At 40.4% G+C, this 13,978-nt stretch overlaps 2 protein-coding genes across 3 annotated transcripts in view; both read right to left on the bottom strand.

Moving 5' to 3' along the window:
• Nucleotides 1-8,753, bottom strand: part of osbpl5 (oxysterol binding protein-like 5) — a 42,660-nt gene extending 33,907 nt beyond the window's left edge. Inside the window, exon 1 of the mRNA XM_079743963.1 lies at nt 8,550-8,753. The gene's annotated coding sequence lies outside the window, so the exon portion shown is untranslated. The remainder of the gene's footprint in view (nt 1-8,549) is intronic.
• A 956-nt stretch (nt 8,754-9,709) lies between these two features.
• Nucleotides 9,710-13,978, bottom strand: part of LOC307080789 (receptor-type tyrosine-protein phosphatase eta-like) — a 41,233-nt gene continuing 36,964 nt past the window's right edge. For both annotated transcript variants that reach the window (XM_079743693.1, XM_079743694.1), the window contains 6 exons: nt 13,817-13,890; nt 13,286-13,420; nt 12,828-12,944; nt 12,375-12,535; nt 11,375-11,510; nt 9,710-11,282 (listed from right to left, as the gene is read on the bottom strand). In XM_079743693.1, the coding sequence (XP_079599819.1) occupies nt 11,127-11,282; nt 11,375-11,510; nt 12,375-12,535; nt 12,828-12,944; nt 13,286-13,420; nt 13,817-13,890 (779 nt within the window). In that variant the 3' untranslated portion in view covers nt 9,710-11,126. The remainder of the gene's footprint in view (nt 11,283-11,374; nt 11,511-12,374; nt 12,536-12,827; nt 12,945-13,285; nt 13,421-13,816; nt 13,891-13,978) is intronic.

Raw genomic sequence — 13,978 nt, 5'->3', positions numbered from 1 at the left:
AATTTGTTGTGTGTTCAGACGCGTGAATTTCTTTCAGCAGTCAGTTTAAGGCCGGTTTTAGGGATGGCTCAAAGATGGCCAAATAAAAATATTTTGTTTATCTCATTTATTTAAAGTTATATTTTTCTTATATTCTTGCTATAAGGTCTGCTGGAATGTTAGAAAATGTTCAGTATTAAATAAATCTTTTTAAATTGCGGATTTGTAATTGATTTTTTTTATTGAAAAGCAAGACAAAAAAGTTTATAAGCGACATGTAATTGTTTCATTTTTGCAATGGTGAAAAATTAAACAAAATGTATAAAAACAGCAAAAGCCACATTGGGTATTCGGTTTCGGCTTTGGGCCAACCGATTCAGTATATTCGGTTTCGGCCAAGAATTTTCATTTCAGTGCATCCCTACTAATTAATGAGGAAGATTGAGGTTCACAACTTACCCAAGCCACAAATAACCAGATACTACAACAGCTCAACGCAGACAGAGCAGAGGCGACCGACATTGTCCTGATTACGGTTCTCCTTTGACTTCTGAAGGAACACAGGCCTTTAAAGTCAAGTATCTCATCAGCCATCTCCTCCACCTCCATGTTCCACCTCCCCATCGAAGATCTTTAAAAACCCTTGGCTTGATGGAATCACTTCAGCAGCTCCCAGGTGGGGGTAGCACGTAGCATTGTTCAAGTCGGTTGCCAGCAATAGACATCCGAAAGGAAGTGAATGTAATAGGCAGTGGGGTTTGTGCTACTTTTCTAACCCCAACCCTTGAACATGATTTGTAAAAAAAAAAATAGGCTTGTTCAGCATGGTCAGGTACTACTAGCAGCAATTTATGAAATACTAGTTATAAAGTTGTCACATGTTAAGTTTGTTTCATCATCTTCACATCATAAAGTAGCAGATGTCGCTGAATTTTTGACATCGAGCGGACTACACTCAGAATCACTGATGCAGAAGTGTACCTATGCCGTAGGTATTTACTCAAAGGTCTCATTTATTTGACAAAGGTAGAATTGGAAAAGAAAGAAAATATTTGACAAGCCAATGCTGAGGAAAAACTGAACATTCGGTTTCATTCCAAGGCCATCAACCAACAGAGAAGCTGCACTAAAGTCTAGGGCTGTCCCCGACTCAGAAGTTTCTGAGTCTAATCAGATCTGCCTTTTCAGTCCAGATATTCGACTATTCGGCGGCTGTGCAGGGCAGGTCTTTTGGAGGTTTAAAAAATGAGTTTTCTATATTAACACTCTGTTTTGGTAGGCTATAGGCCTTTTATATATGCTTGCGCGTTGCGCTCATTACGTTCTCGCCTGAACAGTTTTCTGTCAATCAAACTCGTCGGAATTGTAGCCAACTTATTCCTGTCGAGTTTTAATTAGGCTCCTGCCCATAATGCGGTCCGATAATGAACACGGGGCTCATGTATAGGCTAGTGGATAATCCACTGTATGAGCCCCGTGTTCACGATCTGATAACATTTAGTGAGCCTGAAAGAATACACAGCGCTGTGTCGCCACACTGACCGCGCTGCTAGAGAAAATGTAGCAATAATGTACGGGGGGCGCTTCCCTCTGCCAGATTCTGTCTAGCAAACAAAGTGACAATGAATCCATCGCCACAGTGACATGGAGTGTCTAAATAAAGCAATTTGTATCAATTTCAGTCCTTCTAAAATATATAATTATAATTATTATCCATATAAATATTATTCCTGTGCATTTTAATGTTTTCTATTTTTAGTTTTATTAACCACACCACTAACTGACGAAAAAATAAAATAAATTAAAAATAAAAAGAAGACTATGGGGTTTCCCGACTGATGATTTGAATCATCGACTTTCAGGGGACAGCCCTATTAAAGTCTGTGACTAAATGTGAACAAACAAAAAATAACATAAGATGTTAATTTGAAAAAACGGTTATTTTTGTTTTGGGTAACATCTACAATGCCTAGAGGGTGTATTTTCCAAAGACCCGTGGATGCAATCTGAGCCCATTATCCAGCTTACAAACCAAGAAGAAGGCATGGTATTGCATAATATAAAGCATTCCTTTGATGTACCTGTACACCTGTGTCAATAGGCTAGCCTACTAATGGGCCATGTGCCAGCATAATAATGCATGCTAGCTACCTTTCTAAAGAAAGCTAGCAGACCCATGCCATTGTGCCCTTTCAATTCAGGAGAATTTGGGAATTTTCCTGAATTTGTAAAATGCATAATTTCCATAACACTAACCTGTTGACTGTTTGGAATTTATGAAATAAATATAAACTGGAAAACTGGTTTGCTTGAATTATCGTCTACCTGTCAAAGTACATCTGACAGTCATCAGGGTTTGGAAATACGCCCACAAAAAGGATTCTGGAGATAAACTTCCCAATCAGCAAACCAACCCATTTGTGTTTGAACTATGGCTGGTGGATATGGCCAAAATCTATCTGACCTCAAACTTTTTTCAGTCCATACAATAATTATTACGATTGCAGTCAAAAAATCTGTTAACAATAGAAAGGCCATATAACTAACTATCCGTCAACTGCCAAGAATGCAAATTTGATCGTAACCGACGTTGGCACATGCAGATAATGACTCTCAGTATGTTGCACAGGGTAATACTGGGAGAGATGGAAGAACAAGTTTGCTCTGTTCCATGTATTAGTTGGCAGCCCTATCGGAAACTTGTAGTTCGAAAGTCATTTTATTTTTATAAAAAGATATTCAACAGAAAATCAAGCATTGATTTACAGACTTAATCACCGGTCTGATTCCTATTCAGTCTAACGGTGTATAACTATAGAAGAGACAGGTCTCAAAGCGAGGCAGCAGCACTTCTCTCTACAGAGCCACCATTTTGTCCATATTTTTACACAATGGCCAAATAAAGCATTGAGCCCAAATATTGTCTAAATATAAGGCAATCAAACAGGATAGGAATGGGTCCAACTAGCTCTGAAACAGTAAAAAGCAGGTAAAAAACTAAATAAGTGTACCTAACCCTGTAACAAAATAAAGAGTACACATTGAGAACTGGACCATGTATTAAATGTTGGTATTACTTGCTTCCCTAGCCTGCAGGTCATCAGTCACTAACGTAGCCTATTTTATTGTTCTTGAAATTATTTTGCTGAATCAGTGACCGATACTGTAAATATAAGTATCATTAACCTCTCAAAATGTATAATTAAATACATTTGAGAAATGTAGCAGGTGACACATGCATCATAATTCATTTAAAATGTACACTTGGAAGTCAAGCAGAGCATCAAATTCTCTTCTTCAGCAGCCTCAACATTTAATTTCTACTAGCAACCCAAGGGGGAAAATGCAAACTCCAAACTGAAGGGTGCCAGCTGGAATCCTTTAAACCTGCTGCTCATTGTGAGAAAGTACCTCTTGTACCACCAAAGAAATCCAGACCGAAACCCATTGCTGTCATAAGAGTGCGTTACCACATGACCAGAGCACCTTTCACAAGGCTGCTTAAACAGAAAATAAGCAACCACAGGAGAAAATATAAACTGCAAACAGCGATAGCCATACTAATGAAAAGTATAATTAGAATACATAAACAAATAAAGAAGAAGTTATATACGTTATATTTCTGTTTGCAGAGACAGTAGTCAGGTGCCATGTCCCTGGGAATGTGTGATGTAGAAACTGTCACTACACTGCAAGCTGAGGTTTTGATGTGAGCTAGCTGTCAAAGGGGACCACACCCTTCCACAAACATTAACACCACACACCAGACGTCAGTGGTCAGAGCGCTACCGGAGTAATTGAATGTTTGAATATCCAAAAATGAACAAGTGATAATTCAGTCATCCCATCTTCGGCCATTCTGATGATGGCTGCCATTATCTCAACTAAAGCATTGGTGTGTTCTCTGACGTTAAGTGTCCTTAGATATAAGATTTAATCACTGGGATATTCTGACAAAATGTCACCTAGCCTTCTCCCCACAGTCCCTGAAAATGGAGTTACAAAAACAATATTTTTGCATTTACATTTATTCGGAAAGACAAAGAAAAATAATATTAGCGTGTTGAATTGAAATTCTGAATCCTTCCTACCGAAAAAAATATCTGGATATTTGAACATTCGGGCTCAGACTTTAACACACCCCACCTCCACCACTACCAACACCACGACACAGACGCTTTTAAGAAATGAAGAAAACATGACAAGGGAAGTGCTTAGTAACTACTTAGCCTTGATTAAATCGATGTTTGTCGCGGCACCATAATTATCAGCCAGGCCCTAATAATAGTCTAATGATACACTGTTTCATCCAACAATTTGAAACCCTACAATACACCGGTTTCAATGATGGCCTTGTGGGGATAAAATCGAATAGTGAAGCAATAGAGATTCACAGTCTACCAGAGCTCAAGAATTTTTCATGAAGGCTGTTTAACACAGTACACAATGAAATACATTTATGTTTCTCACCGTTTTGCCTCGACTGAATTAACAGATTATTACAAGGCAATCTTAAAGCCTCTGTCTAAATAGCATTAGCAGCACATTCAGGTTTCAGAGATAAAACTCAAATATGATATATTCGATGATATGTACTGTGTTTATTACTAAACACTCAACGCAAAAAGGCCATGGGTGAAATTGGTCCCACCTACACAAGTGGCAGTCCCTTTGTTAGGTTTGAAGTGAGAGTGAGAGTGGGATATCTATTGCATAGGCAAAAGTGTAAAAGGTTTTCTTCAAACTGTTGCAGTGTAACACTGTGGGTCTACCACCCCAGAGGGTTTTTATAAATACACAATGGCTATGGACACCTGGCTCAGAGAAACGTGACAGGGGTCAGAGGTGAGAGGGTCAGCTTGTCAGAGAGAAAGACAAGCTGACTTACTAACAGGCCTACAGGCCGACGTACATCACCCTCCATGTAAAGTAGAAACAAACAGGCTGCACTTCATCTGGGGGAAGCCTGGGTACGATAACAGGAGGTTCTGGTCGGTTGGTCAATTTGCACTATTTCAAACTAATTCTCAAACAACTTCATAAAAAACACTGATATGGTTTAATAGACTATAACCCTTATAAGACAGGAGGTCACCCCCGTTGTCACACTTTGAACTCGCCAAAGTAAAGGATGCCGGCTGCTAGTCTACCGACTGAACATTAACTCGGCTACAAACTTGACATTTTCGACGTGTGTCCGAATCGGTTTAAATAGGATGACAAAAAAGTGTGTTTCCATTCTAACATGTTTAACGCCTGATAGGCTTGGAGTACGAACATGTCAGACTTGGCACGTAGCACAGCCTAATCTATTGAGACCCATTGTAATAAACACAGAATGAAACCTAGAATCAACCCTTCCGGCGTGCCGTCTTTCTAACACGCACCGCCGCCTGGCCCCTGCTCTGTGCTCCATGGCTCATCTGGTGTGACCCGCTTCACGGTGAGGCTCTGTTACCGAACCTGACTCGGACCATGAGCGGGTCGATTCAGTAAATCTAGACAAAACATGCAGGTTTTTAATTTGTTTTTTTTTCTCCTATCGACCAATCGATTGGTCGTAGGGTTGGTAGAATTACAGCAGACAACGTTTTCTTTGGTTGACGACAGTCCTACATAATAGCATATTAAAAATGACAATAAACATATAAAAAAGCATAAATGAATATAGGCATTTAGCCTAAAACATAAATGACGTGGATATAAGGACCAATCAGATTCAGGTACTTTGTATTCCTTTGACTTATTAACCATACCAGTTGCATGAACTCAGAGAAGGCAAATATAATACAATTATATTAATACCATTGGTATATGTGCAATAACAATAATCTAATCTACCCACATACATACCTGGACACTATTCTTCTTTTTTTGTGCAATAACCTAATCCACCGCTAAATTTAACTGGTAATTTAATTTATTTAACTGCTATTTTCTGCGAATTTCATTTGTCATTTATTTTTTTATCCACTGTATGACAACACAATGCATTATATTTATCTATATTTATCCTCTATACAGTTCTCTACATTTATTTTATTTTAATTGTTTTATTTATATTCTTATCTCTACTTTCAATATTAGCTAAGAGTTTATTGTTTACTGTTATTGTTTACTTTTATAGTTCGCTAAGAGTTTATTGTTTCATCTTATATTGTATATATATATTGTGTTGTGTTTCTGTAAGCTACTGGAAATCTAATTTCCTTGAGGGAGTCATCCCAAAAGGATCAATAAAGACAAGTCTAAGTCTATCAGCAAAAACTATATTTTGTCTCTCATCCCTGAGCACTACACACTGTGCCAGTAGGAGTGTGTTGAGGTCAGAGAGAGAAAGGGACAAAGACAGCATCCTACCCACTAGCCTGAGGAGCACAGGAGCATAGCCGCGGCAGCGCTGGGCCACATATCAAAGCCCTGGAGAGAGACACTCCCTTAGTGAAGATCACAGTCTGTCCTACTGCCATGCTACTATACTGTCAGGAAACACATAACCAGTCATAAAGCTGGTTCAAGGAGGATAAGGGAAATGTATTTTACACATTTGTACTACTGTGTCAGGGGGGCGAGCCCTTAAACACTCTACGTCTTATAGACGGGTTTATATGAAAGGTTTTTGCCGGGCATCACTTCAATTTCATTGGGCCGCCTTCTGATATGCATGGGTTTATTAGAAATACCTGTGACCCCGCATAAGAGATTCACCAATACAAACTCCATAAATCCAGATCTTGACATTGATGTCCAATGTGACCTTGATCACAAGGCTTGTCATATAGTAATCACGTGTTCTGCATTAGAGATCATCAGACATGCTTTTGGTATCAGATTCTGCATTCAAACAGAAGACACCTGTTGGTCACTTGCTGGTCAAATAAATGATAGTCCTCTATAATCTTGGACTTTCCACATCCACTAAGACACTTATTCCTTCCATGAAAAGCCACAAGTCTACTTGATAGGCTTAAGGGCCAATGCTATTAAATGGCATGGTCAGATATGTTTAACTTAAAGCCCAAAGCTTTGTATTGGATTAGAGTGGCACAGCAGGCACTGGGTCATACTTAACCGTCTTATAACAATGACCTTAAGACATTTAAGGCATTTATCAGAGAACATTACAATAGTCCATATGATAGATGGTAAATAGGTCTATAGTATAGAAATAAACATTGGATATTTTCCAAAAACAAACAAGATTGTATCATCATTCATTGTTATCCTTTGACTACACTCTGACCCGTTAACCGGTTCTGCACTTGTTTACAAATATAAGTACACCATTTCATATTGAAGTTGGTCCAACCAGACTAGTACATTTCGACTAATGAATCGTCTCATGAAGATGGGATTGTTCATTAAACACAATATAGGTTTTCAACAGTATCTAAGTAATGTACGTTAAACGAAATATGAGTAAGCGTGCTTATCATCAACCACAGCTGGTTGTTCATGAGAGGTTACACCCAGAGTTAAACATACAGCTGTTGCACATATGACTTGGCCCATACTGCGTGATTATGCACGTTATAGTGGTTGAATATTTATTACAACCACCCACCACATTCGAGTTCAAGTGTCATCTACATATAACTGCTATGACAACAATAAACTGCATTCAGATAGCATAACCAATGTTTTTTCAGATCTTAGTACGGATTATTACGTGGTAACTGTTTGTAAACCCGTACTGTAATTCGTTTATGGCAAGTCTCATCCATCCTAGCATTCCAAGATTGCTAAAGCCGACGTATACCAAGCTTTACCAGCAACACGATCCGTACTTTCCTGTCACATGGAACCTTTATGTTGAAATTCGTTAATATGCTAACAAGTGACAGGCAATGAAACACCGCATGGGGCATCCGTTCTGCTAACTTGCTAACGTCGTTCCCAGGCGTTCTCATCTCACGAAGGAACGCCTGGAAGGGGATGCTCCAAACTAGCGTTACTGGCGAGAAAGAGGGCGGGACCTTCATCTAAATGGGCGACTGAGCGGGAGGGACTTTCAATAGAGGATATCCGTTTAAGTTGCAAGTTTAGGATATTTCCCCGTCAAATATATCGTTAAAACTCCAAAAATATTTTCCTTTTTTTTTTTTGTTATTCATCGTCATGTTATAATTATTCCTGCTCCAAGTACTGTTCACTGGCGTACTTCGCTCATCGAAGTATGAGACGGGAAATTGCGTTGCCGTGGACCGGGATAACGCTACAATTCAGGATCCTCTCTCAGCCTACTAACTTGCTATCGTGGAAGACTTTAGCTTGTCAGGTACTAGCGACCCCAGTGACCACATAACGAGTAAGGTAGATCAATTATCTTTTCATAAACACTGAGCTGAAAATAGAGACGTCTGTATGTCGTTTATTTGTCAAATTCAACAATGGGCTAGATCTCACAAATGAAGAAATTACATAATGCTATTTAGACGTTGCTAACCGACGTAAGCTAGCACGTAGTTTTAGCACAAAAGCAACTAACGGTAATATTCACTCAAAATAGCTATTCTGTTTTCCCCATGTCGCCGATTAACAATCATATCAATAACATAACACAGACTTACTTTTTGTCGTGATCGGTCGTGCACATGAAGCTGTTTAAGACCTATTTTCCACGTAGCAATCCAGAATCCGCTACTCTCTACGACAGCTTCCTTGCCGTGGCTCTCTGGATACTGGATCGCTCGACTGGCAGCCAGTCGGCAGAGGAGCCGACCAGTCAACGTGCTGTGTGATGCAGACGTCTGGACGGAGGAGCAGTCAAGTTGGAATGGGTTCCTAGAGGTTTTGGCGCCTCCAGTGTCAACAGTTTGTCACAACTGTTTGAGGGTTTACTACATAATCACCGTCTACTCTTTTAATTCCTACTTAATGGGGCTCGCAATTCTTCTACTAGGCCTGTAAATCATAGGGCCCGCCCTTCCCATTCATTCAATGCTCTTCAGTTTCAACTGACATCAACGCTCTGACGCTGTCAACAAATAATAATATATACACATTATTGGCCTGTATGCCAATACACAACAAAGTTATCAATTATGTGAATATTGTTGACTGGTCATTTGATTAGCCACCCTCTGTTATATCAGTGTTTGCAGCTATATAATATTTTTTTGTGTGCAATGTGGAATATACATTCTAAGCTATTATATTAATGCATTATTATGACTGGCAGGCCAGCAGAATTCGTTATTACTGCAAAAAAATATATCTTTGAAGCAGCCTCTGTCTGTCTGTTCCTGGCAAATTAGGCCTTTTAGAAACTGCAGCATGTCTTCTTCTCAACTGTTAGGTCTAAGATTCAGAAATGACTTATATTATTTATTTATTCTTTGAGGGTGCACTTATCTGTCCATAACAGTCAGACTGGTTGAATAATGCAGAGGTGTTCCACATGGCTCCTGCAGAAAGCCATCTATTCCTGACACAGTTGTGTTCCTGTCTTCGATCCCCCATTTTCTTGATGGAAATTAAACACTTTTTACGTCATGGTTTTGTTACCCGGGTAATGGGGTTTAAGACACACGCAGCCATTTGGTGTGAGTTATAAATAAGTTTTTCCATCACAATGATTTGCATGTTTTTTGCAATTACTGATAAATCTTAAACCATCCATAATCTATTTCCCGTAAAATAAAAGATATAATAAGCGTTGGTAAAAATTATATAGAAAGTGTGTAGAGCATGCAATAGCATATGGAATACATTTTTCTTCGACAAATGGTGCATCACAAAACAATGATTGCTTTATTATGGGTTAAATTGTACCAAAACATAATTCAGTAGATAGAAATAGTAAATAACTCAACTTTGGTTTTCCATTGCTTAACAGATCTTCCAAAACATAACTAGCACATTATCCAACATTGTACAACAACACACAAATAGGCCTTAAAACAGGACAGTTTACAAGATAAGCAATGGCTGACGCTTACAGCCGAACCGCCTCATGGAAAAACCTGTTCTTTAGGAGCTGAAAATAGAAGTTTGGGATCCTCCTGGGGGTTTCATTCCTGCAGCATTCGCACAAATGGATACAGTAGATAAGATATGCAGCAGGAAGTGACATTACGTCATTATTCTCTTACGAATGTATGTACAGTACAGAGCAAAGGGGACTAACATAATGGGGAAGGGACCTCTTGGTCCCACATACAGTAGGCTTGACATCCGTGTGTGGCTGAAGCATTGCTTCAGTACCTGAGTTGTTTTTTAAGACCAACCATAAAGACAAGGTCGGTGTCAAAATATTGTTGAACTACATTTCCAATAAATCAACCAAAAGTGACATGGTCTTTCTCTTCCACTCACAAGCATTTTAAATGGCATTAAGACGCTTAACCTTTGATGCCATGTTGTTTCATTTAGTCAGCGTCCTCCCTCTTCCTCAGAATATCTTAATCGGCGTGGACAATAAGGCACCTATTATACACATTGGTCTATTTCTATGGGTTCGCTATCCTTGTGAGGGGGAGAAAAGTCACATATTTTTGAGTGCACACAAATTTAGCCCAGCCTAGTCCTTCAAGATATAATAGAGTAGTGAATATTTTCATAAATGTTCTCTTTCAACACTTTCATTACAAAATATTGACACGTCATATATAAAAAAGGTTGTACAGTAGCAGAAATGCATCCAGTGCAAGCTCAGCAAATAACATTAAAATATACAAATACGTTATCATTTTCAGGGGAGATTACATTTTCTACGTAAAAATGATAAAAGTGTGCCACCTATTGGTTGTAGGAGGGTAGAAAGTGCAAAAAAGAGTGAATGTGACTTTCTATAGCAAGCCAAAGTTCCTGGTTATTATCATTGTTGTAATATCAGTAATATTCACATTCTAGGTCTAAATCTAAGCTATAAAACATGAAAATAAAACAAACAAACGATACATCTTCCACAAAATATTACCAGACCAAACAAAGATAAAAAAATATAAAAAGCATAAAAGACCTATCCGAAATAAAAAGATAACTATATCATATCATCAAAATAAAATCAACATGTACAGTGTTTTCATCGACAACAGACAAATTACAATTAAAAAATTATAAAAAAAGCTGCATATAAAAATAAATTAAAATGTCTATCTTGTCTATCTAGAAGAGTGCAGCAGAGTGAGAACCGCTTCCCAGATCTATGCATTGTGGTATTTATTTGGTAAAATTTTCCTTGGTTCTATATTTTCATAAAGGCACATAGCTTCAGTGTTTTGGTAGATCAGGTCCACATTTGTTCCAGTTCTGGATCTGATGATGTCCAATGCACACTGGTTCAAGAATACATACTGATCCTGTGGCATTAATGAACACTGAATCAGTCAACAATAACGTTTCTATTAAAGGAGACATTGAGTAAAATGTGTCTTGGTTTGCAGCGACCTACCTCTGTTTGTACCATTAGCGTTCTGTGCATTCGCAGGTCATGGATGGTGCCGTACACATCAACGACACTCTCCCTCTCGATCTGGAAGATCAGCCTGTCGATTGCGATGAAGGTGCCTGTGCGACCAACACCGGCACTGGGAGAACAGACAGAAAGTCAAAGTGACAGTCTTGAGCATACTTTTTGGTAACGCATTCCTGCCATTTATAGTTGTCATTTTGCCATAGCAATGCGGTCGACGTTACATAAGCGCACTCTGCTCACGGAGCTTCCCAATGTCAGAGTGGTGCGACACACGACAAATCGCCGTGTGAACCCTGCACGGCATCTATTAATTAGGATTGCCACACTTTTGTGTATAATAATAATAATAATGGATGGAATTTATATAGCGCTCTTTAGACACTCAAAGACTCTTTACAGTGAAGGGGGGGACCTCACTAACCACCACCAGTGTGTAGCACCCACTGGGGTGATGCACGGCAGCCAATCTGCACCAGAACGCTCACCTTACACCAGCTTGAGGTGGAGAGGGAGGGGATTAATGAATCAGCCAATTATACAGGAGGATGATTAGCGGGCCAGATTGAATGAGCCTGGTTGGGCCAGGACACCGGGGAAACCCCTGCTCGTTGCGATAAGTGCCCAGGGATCTTTTATGACCTCAGTGAATCAGGACCTCGGTTTTATGTCTCCTCCGAAGGACGGCGCCTTCCACAGCACAGTGTCCCCGTCACTGCACTGGGGCATCTGGATTGATGTTAAGGCCAGAGGGAAGAGTGCCACCTATTGGCCACCACCCGACACCACTTACAGCACCTGGTATTCCCAGGTGGTCTCCCATCCAAGTACCAACCAGGCCCAACCCCGCTTAGCTTCCGAGATCAGACGAGATCGGGCGTGTCCATGGTGGTACGGCCGTATGTGTTTGTGTTTGTCCGAGTATGCATCTCTATCTCTGCACATGTGCACGTGCTTATGTGCACGCGTGTGACAGTACCTGCAGTGCACGACAGTGGGGGAGTTTGCAGAGTACTGGTCCATGTGCTCTCTGACCAGGTGTCTGAAGTTGATGAGCAGCTCAGTGCTCCCTGGAACACCGTGATCTGGCCAGGCCGTGAAGTGGAAGTGCCGCACAGAACGAGTCTCAGCCGTTTTAACCTGCCAGGGTAACACACTCACACACACACACACACACACACACACACACACACACACACACACACACACACACACACACACACACACACAAAGACAAATATAGATGCATGCAGAGACACATGCAGAGTCAGAAACACATATATACAGAAACAGCCTAGATACATACAAACGTATACATTTATTGTTTTCATGAATTTAGTCACAACACGGATCAGATTAGCAAGTACATTGTTAGAGCGAATTATGATGATGAATTAATATTCCCCACTCGTTGAGATAGGTTTCATCTTACATTTTTTATGTCAAAGTCCCTGATAGTCCAGTCTTCAAGCGCAATTTCCGATGTCATTGTCACAGTGTTGTTCCCAAAGTGCTTGGAGTCCTCAGGCCAGTATTTCTCACATTTCACCTATGAGGAGAGTCAGCAGACAAGACCATTATTACACGTGTGTGTGTGCGTGTGTGTATGTGTGAATGTATGTATGCTTGTATGTATATGTGTGTGTGTGTACTGACCCGTCCCTGCTAGTTACATTGTGCGTGGTTGTGTGTGTTTTTGTGTGTGCGTGTACTGACCCTTCCCTGCTCGTTACAGCATGTGTGTGTGCGTGTGCGTGCGTGCGTGCACTGACCCGTCCCTGCTCGTTACAGCGTGTGTGTGCGTGCGTGCGTGCGTGCGTGCGTGCGTGTACTGACCTGTCCCTGCTCGTTACAGTGTGTGTGTGTGTGTGCGTGCGTGCGTGCACTGACCCGTCCCTGCTCGTTACAGCGGGTCAGCATGACCAGCGTCTGGATGTTCTTCTCCCAGACCATCCTCCAGAACTCGTTGACGGTGCCGGGCAGTGGACCCTGCGCTCCGATGTACTCCTTCTTGGAGTTGTAACCCTGTTTGTGGTTTTCCAAATGAACATGGCTTAAAACACATCATCATATTTCACCCTCTGTTACAAAGTGACCAGAAGACGAACTACTAAAACCACAGGGATTACAGAAAACACATTGCACATTAAACCCATTGAAATGCCAATGGTGATCACTCGCCACCAAAGGGGGGGGTTTTTGCAAATGATAGTATCCAACGCCGTCCGACGCCAACACCATAACCAGCATTTCCAACAGTAGTTCTGGACTTGTTCAGAACTGTTTAGTGTTCAGTTACTCTTTAACATGCCTTATGTTTTCAGCAGCAGTCTTAACATTACGAGTGGCCGTGTGATGATGTAGAGAGTTAAAAGAAAAGAAGTAGGCATGGAGATGGTTTAGAAGAGAGTGAGTACGCACCGGCATGTAGCTAGCATTGATGTAGTCGTCAAACTGACTCCCCTGAATAGAGAGTTTCACCCTAGACGAGTCATCTAAGAGGAATGAATGAATTGATAGAAATGAGAATCAGAAATAGATCTGTCGTATAAAGGTCGTTCTTTCAAGTTTTTATATTAGGTA

This window comes from Pollachius pollachius (assembly GCF_949987615.1).
Source record: "Pollachius pollachius genome assembly, chromosome: 9".
Classification (NCBI taxonomy): Eukaryota; Metazoa; Chordata; class Actinopteri; order Gadiformes; family Gadidae; genus Pollachius; species Pollachius pollachius.
The sequence above is the reverse complement of the archived record's forward strand: the minus strand, read 5'-3'. Positions and strand labels throughout refer to the sequence as shown.